The sequence below is a fragment of the Ranitomeya imitator genome, chromosome 1, assembly GCF_032444005.1.
Source record: "Ranitomeya imitator isolate aRanImi1 chromosome 1, aRanImi1.pri, whole genome shotgun sequence".
Lineage (NCBI taxonomy): Eukaryota > Metazoa > Chordata > Amphibia > Anura > Dendrobatidae > Ranitomeya > Ranitomeya imitator.
Genome location: NC_091282.1, coordinates 701,686,852 through 701,714,834, shown reverse-complemented (window position 1 = coordinate 701,714,834; position 27,983 = coordinate 701,686,852). Strand labels below are relative to the sequence as shown.

Genomic DNA, 27,983 nt, shown 5'->3' with positions numbered 1-27,983 from the left:
CTAAAATGTGTTGGGCAATTTCTCCTGAGTACACCAATACCTCACATGTGGGGGTAAACCACTGTTTGGGCACATGGTAAGGCTCGGAAGGGAAGGAGCGCCATTTGACTTTTTGAATGAAAAATTATTTCCATCGTTAGCGGACACCATGTCGCGTTTGGATAGCTCCTGCGTGCCTAAACATTGGCGCTCCCCCACAAGTGACCCCATTTTGGAAACTAGACCCCCCAAGGAACTTATTTAGATGCCTAGTGAGCACTTTAAACCCTCAGGTGCTTCACAAATTGATCTGTAAAAATGAAAAAGTACTTTTTTTTTCACAAAAAAATTCTTTTCGCCTCAATTTTTTCATTTTCACATGGGCAGTAAGATAAAATGGATCATAAAATTTGTTGGGCAATTTCTCCCGAGTACGTCGATACCTCATATGTGGGGGTAAACCACTGTTTGGGCACTCGGCAGGGCTCGGAAGGGAAGGCGCGCCATTTGACTTTTTGAATGGAAAATTAGCTCCAATTGTTAGCGGACACCATGTCACGTTTGGAGAGCCCCTGTGTGCCTAAACATTGGAGCAACCCCACAAGTGACCCCATTTTGGAAACTAGACCCCCCAAGGAACTTATCTAGATACATATTGAGCACTTTAAACCCCCAGGTGCTTCACAGAAGTTTATAACGCAGAGCCATGAAAATAAAAAATAATTTTTCTTTCCTCAAAAATGATTTTTTTAGCCTGGAATTTCCTATTTTGCCAAGGATAATAGGAGAAATTGGACCCCAAATATTGTTGTACAGTTTGTCCTGAGTACGCTGATACCCCATATGTGGGGGTAAACCACTGTTTGGGCGCACGGCAGGGCTCGGAAGGGATGGCACGCCATTTGGCTTTTTAAATGGAAAATTAGCTCCAATCATTAGCAGACACCATGTCACGTTTGGAGAGCCCCTGTGTGCCTAAACATTGGAGATCCCCCAGAAATGACACCATTTTGGAAACTAGACCCCCAAAGGAACTAATCTAGATGTGTGGTGAGGACTTTGAACCCCCAAGTGCTTCACATAAGTTTATAACGCAGAGCCATGAAAATAAAAAATAAAAATTATTTTCTCAAAAATGATCTTTTAGCCTGCAATTTTTTATTTTCCCAAGGGTACCAGGAGAAATTTGACCACAAAAGTTGTTGTCCAGTTTCTCCTGAGTACGCTGATACCCCATATGTGGGGGTAAATCACTGTTTGGGCACATGCCGGGGCTCGGAAGTGAAGTAGTGACGTTTTGAAATGCAGACTTTGATGGAATGCTCTGTGGGCGTCACGTTGCGTTTGCAGAGCCCCTGATGTGGCTTAACAGTAGAAACCCCCCACAAGTGACCCCATTTTGGAAACTAGACCCCGAAAGGAACTTATCTAGATGTGTGGTGAGCACTTTGAACCCCCAAGCGCTTCATAGAAGTTTATAATGCAGAGCCGTGAAAATAATAAATACGCTTTCTTTCCTCAAAAATAATTATTTAGCCCAGAATTTTTTAATTTTCCCAAGGGTAACAGGAGAAATTTGACCCCAATATTTGTTGTCCAGTTTCTCCTGAGTACGGTGATACCCCATATGTGGGGGTAAACTACTGTTTGGGCACATGCCGGGGCTTGGAATTGAAGTAGTGACGTTTTGAAATGCAGACTTTGATGGAATGCTCTGCGGGCGTCACGTTGCGTTTGCAGAGCCCCTGATGTGCCTAAACAGTAGAAACCCCCCACAAGTGACCCCATTTTGGAAACTAGACCCCGAAAGGAACTTATCTAGATGTGTGGTGAGCACTTTGAACCCCCAAGTGCTTCATAGAAGTTTATAATGCAGAGCCGTGAAAATAATAAATACGTTTTCTTTCCTAAAAAATAATTATTTAGCCCAGAATTTTTTATTTTCCCAAGGGTTACAGGAGAAATTGGATCCCAAAAGTTGTTGTCCAGTTTCTCCTGAGTACGCTGATACCCCATGAGTGGGGGTAAACCACTGTTTGGGCACACGTCGGGGCTCAGAAGGGAAGTAGTGACTTTTGAAATGCAGACTTTGATGGAATGGTCTGCGGGTGTCACGTTGCGTTTGCAGACCCCCTGATGTGCCTAAACAGTAGAAACCCCCACAAGTGACCCCATTTTAGAAACTAGACCCCCCAAGGAACTTATCTAGATATGTGGTGAGCACTTTGAACCCCCAAGTGCTTCACAGACGTTTACAACGCAGAGCCGTGAAAATAAAAAATCATTTTTCTTTCCTCAAAAATTATGTTTTAGCAAGCATTTCTTTAGATTCACAAGGGTAACAGGAGAAATTGGACCCCAGTAATTGTTGCGCAGTTTGTCCTGAGTATGCTGGTACCCCATATGTGGGGGTAAACCACTGTTTGGGCACACGTCAGGGCTCGGAAGTGAGGGAGCACCATTTGACTTTTTGAATACGAGATTGGCTGGAATCAATGGTGGCGCCATGTTGCGTTTGGAGACCCCTGATGCGCCTAAACAGTGGTAACCCCTCAATTCTAACTCCAACACTAACCCCCCCACACCCCTAACCCTAATCCCAACTGTAGCCACAACCCTAATTCCAACCCTAACCACAACCCTAATTCCAACCCTAACCCTAAGGCTATGTGCCCACGTTGCGGATTCGTGTGAGATATTTCCGCACCATTTTTGAAAAATCCGCGGGTAAAAGGCACTGCGTTTTACCTGCGGATTTTCCGCGGATTTCCAGTGTTTTTTGTGCGGATTTCACCTGCGGATTCCTATTGAGGAACAGGTGTAAAACGCTGCGGAATCCGCACAAAGAATTGACATGCTGCGGAAAATACAATGCAAGCGTTTCCGCGCGGTATTTTCCGCACCATGGGCACAGCGGATTTGGTTTTTCATATGTTTACATGGTACTGTAAACCTGATGGAACACTGCTGTGAATCCGCAGCAGCCAATCCACTGCGGATCCGCAACCAAATCCGCACCTTGTGCACATAGCCTAATTCTAAAGGTATGTGCACACGCTGCGGAAAACGCTGCGGATCCGCAGCAGTTTCCCATGAGTTTACAGTTCAATGTAAACCTACGGGAAACAAAAATCGCTGTACACATGCTGCGGAAAAACTGCACGGAAACGCAGCGGTTTACATTCCGCAGCATGTCACTTCTTTGTGCGGATTCCGCAGCGGTTTTACAACTGCTCCAATAGAAAATCGCAGTTGTAAAACCGCAGTGAAATGCGCAGAAAAAACGCGGTAAATCCGCCATAAATCCGCAGCGGTTTAGCACTGCGGATTTATCAAATCCGCAGCGGAAAAATCCGCAGAGGACCAGAATACGTGTGCACATACCGAAACCCTAACCCTAGCCCTAACCCTACCCCAAACCCTAGCCCTAACCCTAGCCCTAACCCTAACCCTAGCCCTAACCCTAACCCTAGCTCTAACCCTAACCCTAACCCTACCCCTAACCCTACCCCTAACCCTACCCCTAACCCTATTCTAACATTAGTGGAAAAAAAAAATTTCTTTATTTTTTTATTGTCCCTACCTATGGGGGTGACAAAGGGGGGGGTCATTTATTATTTTTTTTATTTTGATCACTGAGATATAATCTATCTCAGTGATCAAAATGCACTTTGGAACGAATCTGCCGGCCGGCAGATTCGGCGGGCGCACTGCGCATGCGCCCGCCATTTTGGAAGATGGCGGCGCCCAGGGAGAAGACGGACGGGACCCCGGCTGGATCGGTAAGTATGATGGGGTGGGGGGGGACCACGGGGGGGGATCGGAGCACGGGGGGGGGAATCGGAGCGCGGGAGGGGTGGAACGGAGCACGGGGGCGTGGAACGGAGCACGGGGGGGCTGGAATGGAGCACGGGGGGGGTGGAACGGAGCACCGGGGGGGGGTGGATCGGAGTGCAGGGGGGGTGATTGGAGCACGGGGGGTGATTGGAGCACGGGGGGAGCGGACAAGAGCACGGGGGGGAGCGGAGCCCTGTACTGAGGGAAGCCGGAGCAGTGTACCGGCCAGATCGGGGGGCTGGGGGGGCGATCGGAGGGGTGGGGTGGGGGCACATTAGTATTTCCAGCCATGGCCGATGATATTGCAGCATCGGCCATGGCTGGATTGTAATATTTCACCCGTTATAATAGGTGAAATATTACAAATCGCTCTGATTGGCAGTTTCACTTTCAACAGCCAATCAGAGCGATCGTAGCCACGAGGGGGTGGAGCCACCCCCCCTGGGCTAAACTACCACTCCCCCTGCCCCTGCAGATCGGGTGAAATGGGAGTTAACCCTTTCACCCGGCCTGCAGGGACGCGATCTTTCCATGACGCCACATAGGCGTCATGGGTCGGATTGGCACCGACTTTCATGACGCCTACGTGGCGTCATGGGTCGGGAAGGGGTTAAATAAGGGGTCGACATCCTAAGAAACCTTTTTTAGGGGGTTTTCTAGTTTTATGGGAATTGTTGCATATTATATTTTCTGACATATGAGAAGCTAGGACCTGAGCAATGACATGTCCTTCACTAGATTGGTGCGTTGAGAAATGTGTCCCTTCTATCATTGCAGAGTTAATATTGAAGCATACTGTATAAATGATGTACGCTGTTTACAATGTCACAATTGTGACTACAAAGGTTTTTACGCACGTACCTTGTATCCTTTGACTTAATAGGAGAGTCTGTGTGTCGCGCCGCAGTTCTCTAAATAGGCAAAATTAATTGTTTATTGATCATAGCAGCGGAAAGATGGAGTCAAGAGGAGCGGCGTGCCAGACAAGTAAAGTGACTGTCTCACCAATATGCTAACCTACGGTTCATGGCTATTGAGGGATGCTGATGAAAAAAGAAAATCCTCAAAGATTCGGACCAACCCATAACGTTTTAAAAGAATCTGTCAGCAGGTTTTACAGGGAACCCGATTCCAGCGATGCATCACTTTCTGTACTGGGTGCAGCAGTTGTGATACTGTTTTCTCTGCTGCAGAGCTCGGAATGCTGAGCTCTGTATAACCCCGCCCCCATCACTGATTTGCAGCAATTTTTGTACATTGTATATGGACAGAAAGTTGCCAATCAGTGGAGGAAGGTGGGACTGGACCAGGAGGCACAAGACACTTAAGGCCCCTTCACACTAAGCGACGCTGCAGCGATACCGACAACGATGTCGATCGCTGCAGCGTCGCTGTTTGGTCGCTGAAGAGCTGTCACACAGACAGCTCTCCAGCGACCAACGATGCCGGTAACCAGGGTAAACATCGGGTTACTAAGCGCAGGGCCGCGCTTAGTAACCCGATGTTTACCCTGGTTACCATCCTAAAAGTAAAAAAAAAAAACGCTTCATACTTACCTTCCGCTGTCTGTCCCCGGCGCTGTGCTTCTCTGTACTGGCTGTGAGCACAGCGGCCGGAAAGCAGAGTGGTGACGTCACCGCTCTGCTTTCCGGCCGCTGTGCTCACAGTGAGTGCAGGAAAGCACAGCGCCGGGGACAGACAGCGGAAGGTAAGTATGAAGCGTTTTTTTTTTTTACTTTTAGGATGGTAACCAGGGTAAACATCGGGTTACTAAGCGCGGCCCTGCGCTTAGTAACCTGATGTTTACCCTGGTTACCAGCGAAGACATCACTGAATCGGCGTCACACACGCCGATTCAGCGATGTCAGCGGGAGAGCCAGAGACCAAAGAAAGTTCTGGCCTTCTAGCCCCGACCAACGACATCACAGCAGGATTCTGATCGCTGCTGCGTGTCAAACTGAACGATATCGCTATCCAGGACGCTGCAACATCACAGATCGCTAGCAATATCGTTTAGTGTGAAGGTACCTTTAGTCCTCTAGTGATAATCTCCTGCTGATAAGACACCAATTGCCTTGAAATGACAAAGACAACCAAGTAAGTGAGGCATCACCGGTCCGGTCATGTCCACTAATTGAGATAATGACCAATTCTACCTTGGTCACATTCATTCTGGTAATGAGCTACAGGGAGGACATCCATGTATTAAATTGAGATAGCGCTTGTCATATTTACAAACCAGTTTACATATTTAACCCACCACAACATGCGCCACACATGTACTGTGCATGCCTTGTTTCTGCCTTTGATGTGGGCCGGCACTGAGCCCACATCTTTTCCAACACATGCCAGCTGTTTAGAATGGCTGACATGTGCCCCTAACAGCGGCGGGTGGAATCGCGATGCACCCGCGGCTGTTAACCTATGTGACTGTCAATCTCTGACAACAGCATTTAAAGTGATCATGCTGGAAACGCATCACTAATCCCACTCGTGTCACATGACTGCTGGACGCCGATGGGTTGGAATGACAACTCAGGGTCTGCAGCAGACCCCTGTCTTGTCATTGCCAGATTACTATGAGCATCACCCAGCGGTTGGCGCTCATACCAAGTGAGCATTTCTGCTACTCACAGGCGATCTGTGTGTAGCAGAGGCAATCAGTGTACTGCAGTTTCTAGTCTCCCATAGAGACTATTGGAGCATACAAAAAGTAAAAAAAAAAAAGGTTTTTAAAAATATTTAAAAAGTTAAAAAATATTTAAATGTTAAAATCACCCTACATTCGTCCCATTAAAAAAACAAAAAAACACAATGAAATAAAATATAAAAAATACACATATTTGGTATCGCCACTTTCAGAATCACCCGATGTGTAAAGCTATAAAAATAATTAATCCGATCGGTAACAGGCATAGCGAAAAAAAAAAGTTAAATCTTCAGAATTCTATTTTTTGGTCGCTGCAACATTGCATTAAAATGCAATAACAGATGGTCAAAAGATCGTATACACAGAAAAATGGTATCATTAAAAACATCAGCTCAGCGCACAATAAATAAGCCCTCACCCAACCCTAGATCACAAAAAATGGAGGCGCTATACAGGTCTCGGGAAATGCCCCAATTTTTTTTTTTATTTTTTTTTTACAAACTCTGAATTTCTTTTTCACCACTTAAATAAAAAAAAAAGCACCTATACGTTTGGTGTCTATGACCTCGGAATGACCTGGAGAATCATAATGGCAGGTCAGTTTTAGCATTTGGTGAACATGGTAAGAAAAAAAACAAAACAAAACAAAAGATAAGTTGTGGAATTGCCCTTTTTGTGTAATTTCACTGCACTTGGAATTTTTTTCCCATTTTCCAGTACACAATATGGTAAAAGCAATGGTGTCGTTCAAAAGTACAACTTGTCCTGCAAAAAAAGCCCTCATATTGATGGAAAAAATAAAAAAGTTATGGCTCTAGGAAGGTGGAGAGCAAAAAAACGAAAACGCAAAACCCGAAAAAGGGCTGCAGCGTGAAGGGGTTAAAGAGCCAACATCTTTTCAAATGGCCCTCTCATTCATAAAATAATCAAGGGTCATACAAGGAACAATCAGTTAACTAACACTGCAGTGAGGGAAACCCAGATAGGCATCCCTTTGTCTATTTCATCCATATGCACCATAAGGCAGAGAAAGGCTGTCAAAACTACAATTTTAATCACAATCTTACACTTTGCATAAGATCGAACTTTCCCTCCCTGAATAAAAGGGGCTCAGCTAAGTTTGTCTGACAACATGTTGGTTATGCAAATTGCCTCTTCTGAGAAAAAGAGGACTTAAACTCTATAGCGCCACCTGTTGGAAGTAGCGATCCCACAAGTCACAATCAACTCTTTAACGAGTCGTGCAATATGATTTAGGATTATCAGTATCTCAATTCGCAGACACGGTGTTTCGGGCTGTTGGCCCTCGTCAGTGCGAAGCATGAGAACTGATTTGGCTAGGTGAGAGGCTCTGGACTGGGGTCTAAGGGGTATCGTTTCTCCTTGTGGAGAGTGACATACCATCTCTGGCTTGTCAAGGACACAAGGAGAAATGATACCCCTTAGACCCCAACACGTTGGTTGACAGTTTACAACAGCAATCAGCAGAATTGTGAATGCAGCTCTGGACTAGGAACTGTGCAGAATTGTGAATGCAGCTCTGGACTAAGAACTGAGCAAGGTACCGTATGTACTATGATATTTAACAAGGCGCTCAACATTTTATTCTAACTCTAATGCACAACCTATAAAATGGTGATCAAAGGTATAAGTAATATGGTAAGTGTCTGAGATTGATGAAACTCATAATACAAAATGACAAAGCAGGTATAAAGCCCCCCATACACATTAGACAGCCATCGGACGAACCTCATACAAAAGATCGCTTAGCCGAGCAGTCACATGTTCTCTATGAAAGATCCTCTGCCAAAATCATCTGGCAAGGTCTTATCTCCCAAAGAATTACAGGCTCAGCTGTTGGAAGTTGAACAGACCAGATTTGTCGGAGGAGAGTTTGGAGCCCTCCTATATATTCGATATCGGCGTGTTCAGATGACGCTAGACTAATTTGTTTGGGGGCCTTACGTCAAGGGGAAACAAACTAGGGAGTCATTTATTTAGGAGATGTATTGTAGATCAGACCTATAAAATGTAAGGACATTTCATACGCAAGTACAGACTGCACTGGTCACACTGACCAAAATATATTCTCTAGCACAATAAACGCGTGCCATGAACCGTCCATGAGGGAACAAAGAAGTGATGAGGAGCACGTCAGGCTTGTGGCATGTGACATGTAATAGGCGGCTGATGACAGTGGACAAGCCGTCATTCCATCCAGAGGGAACACTACAGCCCAGCGCCGGCCTATCCGCAGCCCTGTCATGGGAGTGTGGGATTAACATTCTTTCTTCAGAGCAGTTCCTGCCTGTGGATTACATTTCACCCTCTTCTTATCCATCCAGAGGACACATCTCAAGAAAGGGTTATGCATTTAAGGAGCAGACGTCCACATCCATCACTGGGTTTTAGAAATTAAGAAGATATTTATTGCTGGCTGATTCCGATTATTGAACCAAAACGAGATTCTTCTGATTAAAAACCCAAATAATGGGGCGACTTGTGCCATATCTTTACAGATGGTGGATGCATCAGTAATGCAATGTTTTAAGGGCTTTGCGATGAGATTAAGCAAGTAATTGATTGGGATAAACAATGCGGGCACTAGTTATTATCTATATGGAAATGCATGGTAATGACGAGCTTGGCATTGGCCGGCAGATTCCTCGACAGATGCACATAGGCATCAAAGCCCCAGTAGCTGCTTTATTAATGTCGGCCCTAGATACAGCAAAGCGGAGTTTGTCATTTAGGCCGGGGTCACACTTGCGTGTGCAATGTGAGAAATTCGCATCAATACCCATCACTGCCGCCGTCACTCGGGACCAGAGCGTGCGGCTGCATGTATTTCTATGCAACCGCATGCTCCAGTCCTGAGTTTCTCGCATTGCACATGCAAGTGTGACCCCGGCCTTAGAACAAGTCATACATAGGCAACTGTAACTCTCAAATCACTAATTTAGCTTTGTTACATCCGAAAGAGAACATTTGGGGACCTATTGGCCCCTTTGACAAGTAACGTCTATTTACTTGCTGCCAGGGGGGCCTACATGTCCCTGAAACGTGTTGTTTTTATTGGAAGTTTTAATAGACTACACTAGCTACTCTTGCCACAGTGGACTTAATTTGCCTGAATAAACATTAAAGGGACACTGTCACCTGAATTTGGAGGGAACAATCTTCAGCCATGGAGGCGGGGGTTTGGGGTTTTTGATTCACCCTTTCCTTACCCGCTGGCTGCAATCTTGCCTTGCGCAGGCGTGTCCTATGGAGGACAGAGAATGAACTTCAATCCAATATTGCAGCCAGCATGCAGCCAGCGGGTAAGGAAAGGGTGAATCAAAAACCCCAAAACCCCCGCCTCCATGGCTGAAGATTGTTCCCTCCAAATTCAGGTGACAGTGTCCCTTTAAAGGGGATACACCTTTTCCCTGCAGATCAGTCCTCTACTGCCAACACGAGTGACTTATCTCAAAAATAGGACAATTGTATAACCCATTGAGCTAACCAAGAGCATATCCATTACTGAAATATATGAAAGTAGAAAATCTGCTACTCTGATACCATAAATCTATGACATGTTATGACTCAGCAAGTGATAAAGGAAAATTAGCTGAGCAATTTGATATAGTTTTGCAATAAAACGTTCAATGTAACTTGTGATTTTTAATGTCTACTCATCCTTAGCTTAGGAGTCCAGTGGGAGGTCACAATCAGTGAGTGACAGTTATCTCTGTATACACAGTTCTACAAGGAAGGCTGAGAATCGCTAATAAGCCCACGCAAGGGATGTCTAAATCCAGAATGAACAGGGATCCAAATTAATTAACTAAAACATTTTCCCACAAACCTTTAAACCAATCTGCTCAGCTTCTGCTCAGACGACTGCGACAGGTTCCAATTAAAAGGAGTCTGTCACCAGGTTTTTATTACCTAATCTGAGAGCAGCATACTGTGGGGAAAAAAACCCTGATTGCAGTGATCTATCACTTAGTTTACTGGGTGACACAATCAGAGTATTTTAGGTGAAGCATATAGCAGAGCTCAGAAATCTAACCCTGCCTACACCACAGTTCTCTATGTACATTGTCTATTGACAATGAGCTGCTTATCACAGGAGGAGGTGTGGTTGGACCACCTGTCATAAGGCAGCTAGTAGGGAGTGATAATCTCTTGGCCATAAAACCTTCATTGTATAGAAACAACAGCACATAGCCTAATAAGTGACACATCCCTGAAATCTGTGTCTCGGCTGCTACCACATGTTGTTCTCAGATTATACTGCAAAAACCTGCTGACAGACTCCCTTTAAACTACTAATTATTCTTTCGAAGGGAGATATATTATAAAAATAGATGACGTTAGTTAAATACAGTAGAACACTCTAGAATCGTAGGTCTAAATGGCAGTGACAAAGTACTTGGCGTCCAGTATGTACCAATATAAAATATAGCGATATGTGTTTGCATGAAATGATAGATTCAATATTAGCAAAAGCCAAGGCGGCTCGTCGGCCAGACACATAATGCACAAAATAGAATGTAACCAAAGGGGTTATAGGGATGACAAGTTTCATTAAGATCTGAACTTTTCTTTTCCAAAAGCTGCGGCTGATCCAAATGATAGATTATACTCTGAATGCTCTGATGAATCCTAATCAAAGCATTCACTCCAGACATCATTTAGCTGCTCCTGGCAGGCACCACAGTCTTTTTTGGCAATGCCCTGACTTCAATATTTAGTTTGTCCTGAAACGAGGCGATCACTAATATGTGTTAGGGAATAGAAACAACAGCACTAGATGGGCACAGACTAACCAGATAGCTAGAAGCCATCTTCATGGCGGTCACCCGGGGGTATAGCCACATACAGAAGACTACCACAACCTAAAACAAGCATACAGTTATGCTCAAAAGTTTACATACACCGGCAGAATTTTCGCTTTCTTGGCCTTTTTTCAGAGAATATGGGGAGATCTCAGGGGAGATCTCAAGCACGCAGTTTATGCTAGACAGCCCAGGAATTTACAGGAACTGGAGGCTTTTTGCCAGGAAGAGTGGGCAGCTTTACCATCTGAGAAAATAAAGAACCTCATCCACAACTACCACAAAAGACTTCAAGCTGTCATTGATGTTAGAGGGGGCAATACATGGTATTAAGAAATGGGCTATGTAAACTTGTGATCAGGGTCATTTGGATGTTTTTGGGTTGTCATTATGATTTAAAAAGAGAAAACACAGTAGTTTAACAATAAATGGCTTCACCCAACCACATAAAGCAAAAATTCTTCCGGGGTATGTAAACTTTTGAGGACAACTTTATTCCTGACATCAAACCTCAATGCATTTTACAGCATTTCATAGTACAGTCATTATGCCCATCAGCTGATTGCTACCGGTCCAGCTCGTGGCGTCCATAGCAAATAGCAGATTTTGCTGGATGAAATCCCTACGACGTCCATGTAACCTAACGTGACAGACGAAGATTTATTATTTTTAAGAGACAGCCCATTTAACCTGACGCATTGTATCTCCCCCCTCCAAGCTTATACATCACTGGCGATTAACATTCAACACACCCAATCAACCAAAAAAGATAAACATACAAAAGGCCAGTTTTTGCCCTTATTTTATTTCCACTGTCCCTATAAAATATTTATTTTACTTATTTTATTTATTTTTAACTCTGCCATATAAATCCAGAGAAATGGGCCTTTTTATTTAGTGCCACCTTTTATAGTCTTTACATGGCGATGTTGCTCATAAAGATACACCCCTTATCCAGAAAAAATGTTTAGTGGAAATCCTCTATGCTGCTGAATGATTGAGGAGTCATCAGTCCATATGTGGTTTAATAAGAAATTGTGGCTTTATTCTACAGGAAAGATATATATCTTGGTACCGTGTTAGCCAGTGGATAGACATATTTAGAATTGAGAGTCCTCAGTGGTTGATACAGGTACTTTCACACTAGCGTTTTTTGTAAATCCGTCACAATGCGTCGTTTTGCAGAAAAAACGCATCCTGCAAAAGTGCTTGCAGGATGCGTTTTTTCCCCATAGACGTCTATTGGCGACGCATTTGCGACGGATTTGCACACTTCGCATCCGTCTTGCGACGAATGCGTCGTGCTTTGGCGGACCGTCGGGAAAAAAAACCCTACATGTAACGTTTTTTTCTCCCGACGGACCGCTTTTTCCGACCGCGCATGCGCGGCCGGAACTCTGCCCCCACCTCCCCGCACCTTACAATGGGGCAGCGGATGCGCCGGAAAAATGCATCCGCTGCACCCATTGTGCAAAGCGTTAAACGCTAGCGTCGGAATCTCTCCCCGACGCATTGCGACGGGGAGATTCCGACGCTAGTGTGAAAGAAGCCTAACTGATGAAGAGACCTGAGTAGTTTGGAAAGCTTGCAATTTGTTACCATCTTTTCAGTTAGCCATTAAAAGGTATCAACCACTGAGGACTCTCAATTCTAAATATTTGGCTTTATTCTACGCGTTCAAAGTTACAAGAAGTTCTAAGAGTCTTCTAGGTTACCCATGGATCTGCAGCAGCTGTAAAATACTACAAATGCAAAAGAAGTCTAATCAGGTTAGCACAATCTATCGCCTATACCCCTATTTTATATGGATAAAATACTATTTGCTCTGTATTCTCTCCCCAGCATTTTAATGATACACTCCCACAAATCCTGTGAGCCACTCTCCCTTGGTAAAAACCATAAAACTAGCACTAAATTAAAATGCCCATATCTCTGGAACCAAATGGATAATTAAAAAAAGCAGAATAATTGGGAGCAGTGGGAATAAAATAAGAACAAAAACTGGCCACTTTTGACTGTGATTCTTTAACGGTCTTTGTCCACTTAGATCTACTATACTGATAGATCTACTATACATGTCTATCTGGAGTACAGTGGTCTATTGCCCCATGTTCAACACATGACTGTGGAGTTGGTGAGCCAAACCTCCGACTCCTCAATTTTGCTGACTCCCTAGTACTGGTCACTACGGAGCATGTACATAAAGTGCAGCACAGATTCATCTCATCTACGACTCCACAGCACTGGTCACTACTGAGCATGTACATAAAGTGCAGCACAGATTCATCTCATCTACGACTCCACAGCACAGGTCACTACTGAGCATGTGCATAAAGTGCAGCACAGATTCATCTCATCTACGACTCCACAGCACTGGTCACTACTGAGCATGTACATAAAGTGCAGCACAGATTCATCTCATCTATGACTCCACAGCACTGGTCACTACTGAGCATGTACATAAAGTGCAGCACAGATTCATCTCCACTACGACTCCACAGCACTGGTCACTACTGAGCATGTACATAAAGTGCAGCACAGATTCATCTCATCTACGACTCCACAGCACTGGTCACTACTGATCATGTACATAAAGTGCAGCACTGATTTATCTCAGCTGAAAGCCAAGCTCCTTACATCAGGAACAGGACAGACATTTATAGGACATTTCATAACATCCCCAAATTATTCTGAAAACATTTACAGCATATCCTGGCATTGTACTACTGTACCCAATTTATTATACTGTATATTGTCAGAGTCAGTCCATTTTATACTGTCTCCGACTCCACCAAAATGAACACGGATTCCGACTTCACAGCCCTGGTTCTATATGCCGAGGCAGCCTTCTTTATAGACACATATTTGTCATAAGTGTATAAGGTGAACAGTCACTATAAATAGCCTTCTTGGTAGGAATTTATGGTCACCAAAAATTTAATCCAGTAAAACTGGTGTAGTTGTTTGCTTTGTAGCCATGATATACCAGCCGAATTCTGCATGTTCTCCTCTTGTTCGTGGATTATTTATGGAGGTATATGTGCAGTGATCCAAGAAAGCTAATCAAACACGTGTTTTGATTGACTGCACACAACTAATTGAAGGCCAGTAGATGTGATATGCTGCTACATAAACATACAGAATAAATCTAGACTCCTTAGTACATTGATTCAAGAATCTACTAAACTGTACATACAGTAGCTGCTAGAAAGGTGACTCAACCAACAGAGGTTCAACCAGCAATCAAAAAGAGAGCTTTGAGACTGCCAGAGGATGACGATCAAATTCACTTTGCGAAAAGTATGGAGGAACAAAGGTGCCCTGTCACTCTGAACATGGGTAACGAGAAGAGGACTTCATAGCTTGGCAAATAATCTGACAAACGAATGACAAGTTTCATTCAACCTTTCACCCCAAGATATATCAGTTGAGAAGACACGAACATATTTTAGATTAATCATTGTATTCCTCGATGTCCAAACTCACGATCATCCAATTGTGAAAAAAACATGGAGGACAAAAAGTGCTGCTGACATTCAGAAATGATATATCATACAGGTAACTTTATTAAGAGTACAATGGCTCTGGGTTTCAATGCTAAACCTGTGCCTTTTGTAAAATCATTGTCATGGTTCCACCTCTCAGTGGGTCTGGAATGCAGTTACTGACAACTCAGTTGTCCAATCTGGTACAGTGGCGTGCTGAAGTGTGGCCAGTACTTTGATTGACAGCTCAGCCATACAATCTGGTGCAGGGGCGTGCTGAGCTGTCAGTGTGTTGATTGACAGCTCGACTATCCTATCTGAGACTGAGAGGCGTGAGCTGTCTCCAAGTGTTCATTATCCCAGGTGATTGCCTTGCTACTTAAATGAGCTGTGTCTCCCAGACCTCTGTCAGATGTACATTCAGCTGGTGAGGTTTGTTTCCTCTGTGCCTCAAGTTCTATATGTTGATATTTTGTTGCCTGACTTTAGACCTCATTCTGACCATCCATTTGTTTATCCCCTTCTGCTCGGATTTGCCATTTTCCTGCTATTCTGACCTCGAAACGTTACCTGACTACGCTTTAGTCTCTTCCTTCTGTTTATGACGTGCCCTCCCCTGGCTTCTGACCTTGGACTGCCTGACTATTCTGACTCACGGATTGACCGTGAGAAGTGACTAGCGTCACACTCAGAATCAGTTGTTGACACCGGATTTTGGTAACACCGGTGAGCATGGCATTTCATCATAGTTATGAACGAGGAAGCTTACAAGTAAACAAATTAAAAGGAAAATGTCATTATGGATCATTAAACTGGAACTAAATATATCACTAATGGTCCATAAAAAAGTTAATTTAGTATAAATTGGCAAAAATGCATTTCTATAGGCATATTGCAGCCACCTATACCAGCCTGCCCAACTACGAACACAATGACTTGAGCTGCAAATTTAGGTCATCAGACCTGAAGTTGTGGCAAGTTTAACACCCATATTAGGCTTGTATAAAATTTGAATAAACTTAACATTATGGTATGAAAATGAGATGGACTGGTGTCATTAATACATTAACAACCATTCTTGGTAATGATACTTAGAAACTCAAAGGAGTTGCCCCAAGATGGAAAATGGTGGCAAAGTGCCAAGGAACAATCTATCTTGAAACAACCCCCACTAATGTTTCTTTGAGATATAGAGAAGTCAATTAATATAATATAGGAAGCATGTACAATATGCAAAAAGTGAATACACCAATGTAATGTAATAATGTATTAACATTAGTGGTAATACAGGTCCTTCTCATAAAATTATCATATAGTGTTAAATTTCATTATTTACCATAATGTAATGATTACAATTAAACTTTCATATATTATAGATTCATTATCCACCAACTGAAATTTGTCAGGTCTTTTATTGTTTTAATACTGATGATTTTGGCATACAACTCCTGATAACCCAAAAAACCTGTCTCAATAAATTAGCATATTTCACCCATCCAATCACATAAAAGTGTTTTTTAATAACATACAAAAAAACCAACAAATAATAATGTTCAGTTATGCACTCAATACTTGGTCGGGAATCCTTTTGCAGAAATGACTGCTTCAATGCGGCGTGGCATGGAGGCAATCAGCCTGTGACACTGCTGAGATGTTATGGAGGCCCAGGATGCTTCAATAGCGGCCTTAAGCTCATCCAAAGTGTTGGGTCTTGCGTCTCTCAACTTTCTCTTCACAATATCCCACAGATTCTCTATGGGGTTCAGGTCAGGAGAGTTGGCAGGCCAATTGAGCACAGTAATACCATGGTCAGTAAACCATTTACCAGTGGTTTTGGCACTGTGAGCAGGTGCCGGGTCGTGCTGAAAAATGAAATCTTCATCTCCATAAAGCATTTCAGCCGATGGAAGCATGAAGTGCTCCAAAATCTCCTGATAGCTAGCTGCATTGACCCTGCCCTTGATGAAACACAGTGGACCAACACCAGCAGCTGACATGGCACCCCACACCATCACTGACTGTGGGTACTTGACACTGGACTTCAGGCATTTTGGCATTTCCTTCTCCCCAGTCTTCCTCCAGACTCTGGCACCTTGATTTCCGAATGACATGCAAAATTTGCTTTCATCAGAAAAAAGTACTTGGGACCACTTAGCAACAGTCCAGTGCTGCTTCTCTGTAGCTCAAAAGTGGCTTTACCTGGGGAATGCGGCACCTGTAGCCCATTTCCTGCACTCGCCTGTGCACGGTGGCTCTGGATGTTTCCACACCAGACTCAGTCCACTGCTTCCTCAGGTTCCCCAAGGTCTGGAATCGGTCCTTCTCCACAATCTTCCTCAGGGTCCGGTCTCCTCTTCTCGTTGTACAGCGTTTTCTGCCACATTGTTTCCTTCCAACAGACTTACCATTGAGGTGCCTTGATACAGCACTCTGGGAACAGCCTATTTGTTGAGAAATTTCTTTCTGGGTCTTACCCTCTTGCTTGAGGGTGTCAATGATGGCCTTCTTGACATCTGTCAGGTCGCTAGTCTTACCCATGATGGGGGTTTTGAGTAATGAACCAGGCAGGGAGTTTATAAAAGCCTCAGGTATGTTTTGCATGTGTTTAGAGTTAATTAGTTGATTCAGAAGATTAGGGTAATAGGTCGTTTAGAGAACCTTTTCTTGATATGCTAATTTATTGAGACAGGTTTTTTGGGTTATCAGGAGTTGTATGCCAAAATCATCAGTATTAAAACAATAAAAGACCTGACAAATTTCAGTTGGTGGATAATGAATCTATAATATATGAAAGTTTAATTGTAATCATTACATTATGGTAAATAATGAAATTTAACACTATATGCTAATTTTTTGAGAAGGACCTGTATAATAATATCTGTGATTATTTCAGCATTGAAGCTCATTCAGATGTCTGTGCAAATCGGTCCGAGACTGGACGGCAACGCACAGACTGGCCGGCGGCTCTCCCAAACTTAATGGAACAGTCTCATAGAAATACCTGAAGCTGTCATGCTTGGGATGGGAGACCCGCAACCGTGCATTAGTGGTCTGATCTCGAATAAGTCTTAAAACAAACATTATAGATCACTGAGCAAAAAAGTTATCCCCATCGATAAGATAGGGCATAACTTGCCGATCGCTGGCAGACCAACTGGTGAGACCTCAAATGATCCTAATTATTGGGGCTCTGAAACCCTAGAACGTGGCACTGCAGTGAGTGGCACAGAAGTGTACATGCTCTGCCTTTGCTCTATTCATTTTCAATGGGACTGCTGGAAAAAGCAGACAGCTGTACTCGTCAGACCCATATAAAATGAATGGAGCAGAGGCCAAGTGTGCACACCTCCTCTCCATTAAGGACGGATTTGCAGTTCCCCATTTTCAAGATTCTAGAGCCCTGATCTGAGGATCACTGTGGGTGATCGGGCAGTGGTCAGACCCCCAGCAAACAGCATATCATCCCTCATCCAATCTTAAACTCTGCTATAAAAAAAAAAAAGGAAATCTTATTTAATGGTGGAATACATTATTATCTGAAACTATCAAATTATCTTATTAAACCCCAGTGAATACTGAAATTTAGGAGTAGTCCAGATTACAATCACAGTTTGCAGATGGACCAATACAGTGCACCAGAACTTGACATTTGAAAATGCGACACGATTTTGAAAATTGTGTCTGATAGAAAAGAAAAAGAGTCAACCGTGACAAGTCAATCTATAACATACAGATGAGGATATTTGTACAGTAGATTATTGTACCAGCACGTTCTATGATACAGGATATAATATTTCAGGTTTACATTTTCCCCTAAAGTTAAAATTTACAAAAAGTATTTCTTGAAAAGACAGCACAACATAAATTGATATTACCTGCTGCCACTTTGGAATCGGGCATCACATTAGTTTTAAAATTGTACAGCTAATAAAGAAATGTACTAAGGAAGGGAATATATTACTTACACAGTTTCATCATTCTTAAATTCCAGTTCACCATACGTGTCTTCAAAATCTTCTCCGCCACCTTTTGCAGTGCCTTCAACTGTCCTAAAAGGGACAATGACAGTGCCCCGGGCTCCTGATGTCCTAAGAACTTTAACTTCCATCACCCCAATGCTTTCGCTAACACGTATAATGTCACATTCAAATGTAAAAATCCCGGCATGATCATCGTCCAGAATGGTAACGGAGGCCACATAGGGAGAGACCAAAACTGCTTTTGGGTAGCTAAAAGTATTCGGTTCCACTGGCTCTGGAGCATCAGTTATTCGTATGTTACTGAGTCTCACAAAAAAATGTTCATCTTCTTCAAAGATGTCATCATCAATAATTCCAACAGAAAACTCCTTTTGGGTTTCTCCAGATTTGAAGACTATGGTCCCTTCTGTGAACTCATAGTCAGCTCCTGCATTTGCAGAACCATCTTCAGTTTTATAGTCCACCAGCAAGGTCTTGGAGATATCGCCGCCTTTTCTAACAACAGTCAACAAGACAGCACCACAATTTTCAAGGCATTGATAGGAGCATGGATCAAAATAGATCTTCGATACAAACTCTTCAGATTCATCCAAGCATATGTCCTGCAAGCTGGTGCATCTTTTTGACTGCTCAGCAGCATGCTTCTTCAGAATGTTACCTGCTCCGGTCATCATCCTGGTGGCTTGTATTCGGTAAAATGCTCTGCTCTTCTGTTGATGTGACAAGGCATAATAGTTAGCCATTTCTACTAACTGATCTAAATCCTTCTCAGGATGTTTTTGCTTTAAATCCTTAAGGATTCTTATCATGTCCCGACGAGATTCATCTACTTCTTTTCCGTCCATGTTTAATAGATTTCCATCTAGAAAATGAGAATTCATGACTTTGCCATCCATTTCAATCCCTTTTGGGTGCTCTGCCTCAGTCTCAATCATAATTCCTCTGTGCTTGTCAGTCCGATACTTTTTGTGCATATATTTGTAGAAGAGGAGACGTCGGTCTGCCACCCAAGCAAGAACAACACATACAGGAAAAAAGAACAACGTGAGCAAACCTTCCCAAACTTGCACCACTCCAGGAGAGAACACAGCGAGGATCATATATAACCATATGTATGCAAAGATGCTCCACGCTGCGGTAACAAAAAATACTCTAAGATGTTTGATCTTTCGAACTTCACCATCAGGTATGACATACACACAAATTGCAATAATGATAAACATGTTAAATGCTGCACTTCCAACAATGGTTGATGGACCAAGATCTCCAGCAATAAAATTATGACCACACACCTCAATCAACGACAAAAGAATTTCAGGGGCAGAAGAGCCAAGTGCCATGAGGGTTAAATTGGAAACGGTTTCATTCCATACTCGAATAGTCGTTGTGGAGGTCTCACCATTGGGTTTTTTAATTATGATTTCCCGTTCTTGTGATGTTATGACCTCTATAGATGCCATAAAACGATCAGCAATGATGGACACACCAAGAAACATGTAGATCATTGCCACGAAGTACACTATGACTCTGGCAATTTTATCTCCCAGTGAAGGGTTCTCTGGGTACCATATTGGCAAAATAACACCTGCCTTACAGTCAAAGGAACCAGTGCAGGAATGGTTTTGTCTGTGTGAAGTGCTTGGAGTGTCTCCTGTAGAAACAGCATAAACCTGAAGACTTTGAAGAAGCAAGATCAAAGTAACAAGTCCAAAGTGAAGAAATGTCGATGCAAGAGGCTGCAACTTTAACCAAGCCATACATAAAGTTGATTTGGGAGCTATAATTTCAGGTAATCCTCTTTACAATTGCTCAGGAACCTACAAGAAAAGAAACAAACATAACATTAGGCGATGTTCATACTTATTTCACTAGCAAGGTCAACTAGTGTAAATTTAAGTTCAAGTCAACACATTCGAAAACAATATCCATTATCAATGTCAAGGAAAAATTGCTACAGCCATGAATGCAATGTTACAAATGGATAATAATAAAGTTTACAAATGGATCAAGGACAAGCATAAGCAGAAGATGGTCATGGATGAATGCCAGCTGGCTAAAACTGTACTCGGAAAAAACTGAAGTCCTTTTTATCCAAGGGTAGCGCTTAACAGCAAAATGCCAACCTTCAGCTCAAACACCTCTATCCTTTGGGAGACACAACCTTTCAAAGCTCAGACCAGGGATGCAATTTGGGGGAAATTAATGATGGAGATCTATTTCTGAAATTTGTTTGATATTTTGTTTCTAAGTCTTCATTCTTCTACCTGACGAACATTGCCAAAATTAAACATCTTATTTCACCGGAAGACCTATCAACTTTGGTACATGACTTTATAACCTTGTATGTAGGACTCACAGACAAAGCAATACACTGCCTTTTGTTAGTCTAAAATGTTGCAGTTAGGTAAACAACCAAATCAATTGTAATGGGCGCCCAAATACCACAAACCCTCTGCACAATGCAGAGGCTGCCCGAAAAACAGAGAATAAGGGTTCATTTACAGTGCCTTGCGAAAATATTTGGCCCCCTGGAAGTTTTCAACCTTTTCCCACATATCATGCTTTAAACATAAAGATACCAAATTTTAATTTTTGGTGAAGAATCAACAACATGTGGAACACAATTGTGAAGTTGAACGAAATGTATTGGTTATTTTAAATTTTGGGGCGAAATTCAAAAACTGAAAAGTGGGGCATGCAATATTATTCGGCCCCTTTAGCTTAATACTTTGTTGCGCCATCTTTTGCTGCCATTACAGCTGCAAGTCGCTTGGGGTATGTCTCTATCAGTTTTGTACATCGAGAGACTGAAATTCTTGCCAGGTCTTCCTTGGCAAACAGCTCGAGCTCAGTGAGGTTTGATGGAGATTGTTTGTGAACAGCAGTTTTCAGCTCTTTCCACAGATTCTTGATTGGATTGAAGTCTGGACTTTGACTTGGCCATTCTAACACCTGGATACATTTAATTGTGAACCATTCCACTGTAGATTTTGCTCTATGTTTGGGATCATTGTCTTGTTGGAAGGTCTTTTGCAAACTCCAACAGGTTTTCTTCAAGAACGGTCCTGTATTTGGCTCCATCCATCTTCCTATCAATTTTAACCACCTTCCCTGTCCCTGCTGAAGAAAAGCAGGCCCAAACCATGATGCTGCCACCACCATGTTTGACAGTGGGGAAGGTGTGTTCAGGGTGATGAGCTGTGTTGCAGCATTGTTGCCATAAAATTCGATTTTGGTTTCATCTGACCAGAGAACCTTCTTCCACATGTTTGGTGTGTCTCCCAGGGGGCTTGTTGCAAACTTTAAATTACACTTTTTATGGATATCTTTGAGAAATGGCTTTCTTCTTGCACTCTTCCATAAAGGCCAGATTTGTGCAGTGTACGACTGATTGTTGTCCTATGGACAGACTGTCCCACCTCAGCTGTAGATCTCTGCAGTTCACCCAGAGTGATCATGGGCCTCTTGGCTGCATCTCTGATCAGTCTTCTCCTTGTTTGAAATGAAAGTATGAAAGTTTAGAGGGACGGTCGGGTCTTGGTAGATTTGCAGTGGTATGATACTCCTTCCATTTCAATATGATCGCTTGCATAGTGCTCCTTGGGATGATTAAAGCTTTGGAAATCATTTTGTATCCAAATCCAGCTTTAAACTTCTCCACAACAGCATCACGGACCTGCCTGTTTTGTTCCTTGGTCTTCATGATGCTCTGTGTGCTTCAAACAGAACCCTGAGACTATCACAGAGCAGGTGCATTTATACGGAGACTTGATTACACACAGGTGGATTATATTTATCATCATTAGGCATTTAGGACCACAATGGATCATTCAGAGATCCACACTGAACTTCTGGAGTGAGTTTGCTGCACTGAAAGTAAAGGGGCCGAATAATATTGCACTTTTCAGTTTTTGAATTTCCACAAAAATTTAAAATAACCAATAAATTGTGTTCAACTTCACAATTGTGTTCCACTTACTGTTGATTCTTCACCAAATATTTACATTTGGTAACTTTATGTTTGAAGCATGATATGTGGGAAAAGGTTGAAAAGTTCCAGGGGGCCAAATAATTTCACAAGGAACTGTACATGGACCAACTGAGGACAGTAAACGATGGCCGATTGGTAAATATTTACTGATAGTCGGTCACTTAACCCCTTAGTGACAGAGCCAATTTGGTACTTAATGACCGAGCCAATTTTTGCAATTCTGACCACTGTCACTTTATGAGGTTATAACTCTGGAACGCTTCAACGGATCCCGCTGATTCTGAGACTGTTTTTTCGTGACATATTGTACTTCCTGATAGTGGTAACATTTCTTCGATATTACTTGCGATTATTTATGAAAAAAATGGAAATATGGCGAAAATTTTTAAAATTTTGCAATTTTCAAACTTTGTATTTTTATGCCCTTAAATCAGAGAGATATGTCACGAAAAATAGTTAATAAATAACATTTCCCACATGTCTACCTTACATCTGCACAATTTTGGAAACAAAATTTTTTTTTGTTAGGGAGTTATAAGGGTTAAAAGTTGACCAGCAATTTCTAATTTTTACAACACCATTTTTTTTTTAGGGACCACATCACATTTGAAGTCATTTTGAGGGGTCCATATGATAGAAAATAATGAAGTGTGACACCATTCTAAAAACTACACCCCTCAAGGTTCTCAAAACCACATTCAAGAAGTTTATTAACCCTTTACATGCTTCACAGGAACTGAAACAATGTGGAAGGAAAAAATGAACATTTAACTTTTTTTTGCAAACATCTTAATTCAGAACCTTTTTTTTATTTTCACAAGTGTAAAAACAGAAATGTAACCATAAATTTTGTTATGCAATTTCTCCTGAATACGCCAATACCCCATATGTGGGGGTAAACCACTTTTTGGGCGCAATGCAGAACTTAGAAGAGAAGGAGCGCCGTTTGACTTTTTCAATGCAGAATTGGCTGGAATTGAGATTGGACGCCATGTCACGTTTAGAGAGCCCCTGATGTGCCTAAACAGTGGAAACCCCCCACAAGTGACACCATTTTGGAAACTAGACCCCTTAAGGAACTTATCTAGATGTGTGGTGAGCACTTTGAACCCCCATGTGCTTCACAGAAGTTTATAATGTAGAGCCGTGAAAAAAAAAAAAAAAAAAAAAAAAATCGCATTTTTTCTACAAAAATGATCTTTTTGCCCACAAATTTTTATTTTCACAAGGGTAACAGGAGAAAGAGAAGGAGTGCCGTTTTACTTTTTCAATGTAGAATTGGCTGGAATTGAGATCGGACGCCATGTCGCGTTTGGAGAGCCCCTGATGTGCCTAAACAGTGGAAACCCCCCACAAGTGACACCATTTTGGAAACTAGACCCCCATGGAACTTATCTAGATGTGTGGTGAGAACTTTGAATGCCCAAGTGCTTCACAGAAGTTTAGAATGCAGAGTCGTGAAAATAAAAAAAAATTTTTTTTCACAAAAAAGATTTTGTAGCCCCCAAGTTTCACAAGGGTAACAAGAGAAATTGGACCCCAGAAGTTGTTGTCCAATTTATCCCGAGTACGCTGATGCCCCATATGTGGGGGTAACCCACTGTTTGGGCGCACGGCAGAGCTCAGAAGGGAGGGAGCACCATTTGACTTTTTGAGCGCAAAATTGGCTGTCGTGTTTGGAGACCCCCTGATGTACCTAAACAGTGGAAACCCCCCAATTCTAGCTCCAACCCTAACCCCAACACACCCCTAACCCTAATCTCAACCTGATCCATAATCCTAATCACTAACCCTAACCATAATCACAACCCTTACCCCAAAACAACCCTAATGTCAACCCTAACCATAACCCTAATCAAAACCCTAAATCCAACACACCCCTAATCCTAATCTCAACCCTAACCTCAAACCTAACCCTAATCCCAATACACCCCTAATCACAACCCTAACCTTAACCCTAATCCCAAACCTAACCCTAATCCCAAGCGTAACCCTAATTCCAACCCTAACCCTAATACCAACCCTAATCCAAACCCTAACCCTAATCCCAACTCTAACCCTAATTTTAGCCCCAGCCCTAACTTTAGCCCCAACCCTAACCCTAGCCCTAAGGCTACTTTCACACTTGCATCGTTTGGCATCCATCGCAATCCGTCGTTTTGGACAAGAAACGGATCCTGCAAATGTGCCCGCAGGATGCGTTTTTTGCCCATAGACTTGTATTGCCGACGGATCGTGACGGATGGCCACACGTCGCGTCCATCGTGCACTGGATCAGTTGTGTTTTGGCAGACCGTCGGCACAAAAAAAGTTCAATGAAACGTTTTTTTGTACGTCGCATCCGCCATTTCTGACCGCGCATGCGTGGCCGTAACTCCGCCCCCTCCTCCCCAGGACATAGATTGGGCAGCGGATGCGTTGAAAAACTACATCCGCTGCCCACGTTGTGCACAATTTTCACAACGTGCGTCGGTATGTCGGGCCGACGCATTGCGACGGCTCCGTACCGACGTAAGTGTGAAAGAAGCCTAACCCTAAATTTAGCCCCAACCCTAACCCTAACTTTAGCCCCAACCCTAGCCCTAACCCTAGCCCTAGCCCTAACCCTAGCCCTAACCCTAATTTTAGCCCCAACTGCTGTTCTCCTGCCGGCCAGCAGATGGAGACAGATGGCGGGCGCACTGCGCATGCGCCCGCCATTTTCTTTTGCCGGCGGCCAGGAGGAGCAGCAGGAGGATCCAGGGACACAGGTGAGTATGACAGGGTCCCCGAATCCCCCTATTTATCTGTCCTCTGATGTGCGATCACATCAGAGGACAGAGAATTACACCTTACTTTTTTTTTTTTTTTTGCGGTCGCCGGTAAACAGTTAATTACCGGCGATCGCAAAACAGGTAAACAGGTAAAACCGACCCCGATCATGCTCTTTGGGGTCTCGGCTACCCCCGGCAGCCGAGACCCCAAAGATTCTCGCGAGGCCGGCCGGCGGGCGCACTGCGCATGCGCCCACCATTTTGAAGATGGCGGCGCCCACTGGGAGCTACGAGGAGCACCGGGGGAGATAGGTGAGTATTGGGGGGCTACCTGGGACCCCTTTTCTCTGTCCTCCGATGTGCGATCACATCGGAGGACAGAGAAATTAAAAAGAGATCGCGTTTTGTTTTTTTTTGCGATCGCCGGTAAACGGTTAATTACTGGCGATCGCAAATGCGGGGTGGGTAAAAAACCCCAGAATCATGTTCTCTGGGGTCTCAGCTACCCCCGGCAGCTGAGACCCCGGAGAAAATCTGACTCTGGGGGGCGCTATTCACTTTTTCCACAGCGCCGTTAATTAACGGCGCTGTGGTTTAAGTACCCTTAGCGGCCGCCGTTAAAAGGCGTATCGGCGGTCGCTAAGGGGTTAATACCCTGTTTACACAGTCAGACCACAGTAAACTATACACACTGAATGATCTGTATTAGATTGCTCCAGGCACATAAGATACCATGGTTCTCGGAAGTGCGACTTCCGTTTACACACGACGATGCACCACTGAGAACGATGAACTTTTATGCTGCACAAAAGACCATTTTGTCCTGTTTACAATTAAATATTATCGCAACAAGCATTTTTATAAAAAGACTCTTTAACGACAATCTTTCAGTGTAAATGTAGCTTTAGTTTGAAAATTTGACCAATGACATTTCAAGCCATAAACAACTTATATCATCTCTACTTGAAGGATCAACTGAAGTCCTACACTCCTTCTGGTCCTCTACCTTCAGCAGGCATGAATAAACAGTCGATACTCAAAATCCAGCTTAAAACATTTGGAAGCAAAGCCTTTTGCTACGTCGCCCACATTGCCTTGAACATATTACCTGGATCTATTAGAGAGGGATCGTCCTTGGAAACGTTTAAGTCAAGACTGAAATGCACTTGTTCGGTTTGGCATTTAAAGATATAACTAGCGATGAGCGAACCCAAACTTAACCTCCAAACACGGACTTCTCTCAGAAGTCCGTTTTAACGTTTGGTGTTCCAGGGGAAGTCCGGGAGGAGAGAGGGAGAGCAAGACAAGGCGGGAGACAGAGGTAGAGAGAGGGGGAGAGAGATCAAAAGTTCAGATCCCCATTGTTTTCAATGGGGTTCTGGTACAGGATAAAGAGAAGGTCAAGTTTTTGTACTCAAATCGAACCTAGGACTAAAGTTCGGGTCGGGTACCAGAGCCTGAACTTCCACAGGTCCACTCATCCATAGACATAACATACTCTACATAGGACAAGACAAAACTGATCAATTTCCTTTTCTGACTGCACTTTGAGTTAATCATGGAAAAGCTCAATGCAATTAACTGGTTGTTGTTGATTTATTCACACTTAGGATCACAGTGTATTATTGCTATATACACGTTAGGACAAACTGTAAAACAGCACCCATGGCATTCAATCAGAAATTATTTTATGCTCTATCACATACCTCCTTATTCTCAATATTCTCCACTAGATGAACTGCTTCAGAGGCGGACATACAATTGGTGCAACCAGTTCTGCCGTGCAGGGGCCCAAGAGGTAAGGGGGCCACATCCACCTCCAAAGCAGGTGGAATTGTGCTTTATCGTGAATTACTGGATTGCAGCCGATTCTATAGTTCACTAGTATGGTGCAGTATGGAGGCACCATAATGCACCAACTTCCCCTATACAAGGTCTACACACATCTTAATGTCTAGGAGACTCGCTCCATACAAAAGTCATCTAAATCAGTGCACTCAACATTGGCTAACAGCAAAACAATGAAGTCTCCTGCATATCCCTAGCTTAGATATAATTATTTCCACAAAATATTGTTACGCCCGTTATTTTCCTCCATCTTTTAGCTCTATGTGACCAATCATTTAGCTCCATAAGCTGTTAAACGTACGGCCTCTCTGTTTCTGATGAAATCCTACCCTCTCGGGGTCAATGACAAGCAATTAATGCTACTAAGCAATTTAATTCAACTTCAATGAGCAGCATGTTCTACTCTGCACCCAGAGGCTTTGACAGTCAATTTTTGAAGCAATGGACAATACTATTGATTAGTTAACCAACTAATTGAATAAAGTATCTTAAGCCGCTTCATTCCATTTCCCGAGCAGCCATTTTATACATACAAACTATTCTGAAAGAACAGCAGGAGTGCATTGTTAACTAGCACTTAACTACTTATTACTTTATGGATGACTGTATAGAAAAATTATTTATGGTGCATTCA

General features: G+C 43.1%; 1 protein-coding gene across 3 annotated transcripts in view; it reads right to left on the bottom strand.

Annotated features, from left to right (window-relative positions):
- Window positions 1-27,983, bottom strand: part of SLC8A3 (solute carrier family 8 member A3) — a 470,913-nt gene that overhangs the window by 263,752 nt on the left and 179,178 nt on the right. For all 3 annotated transcript variants that reach the window (XM_069731638.1, XM_069731629.1, XM_069731646.1), the window contains one exon: window positions 18,743-20,574. In XM_069731638.1, the coding sequence (XP_069587739.1) occupies window positions 18,743-20,514 (1,772 nt within the window). In that variant the 5' untranslated portion in view covers window positions 20,515-20,574. The remainder of the gene's footprint in view (window positions 1-18,742; window positions 20,575-27,983) is intronic.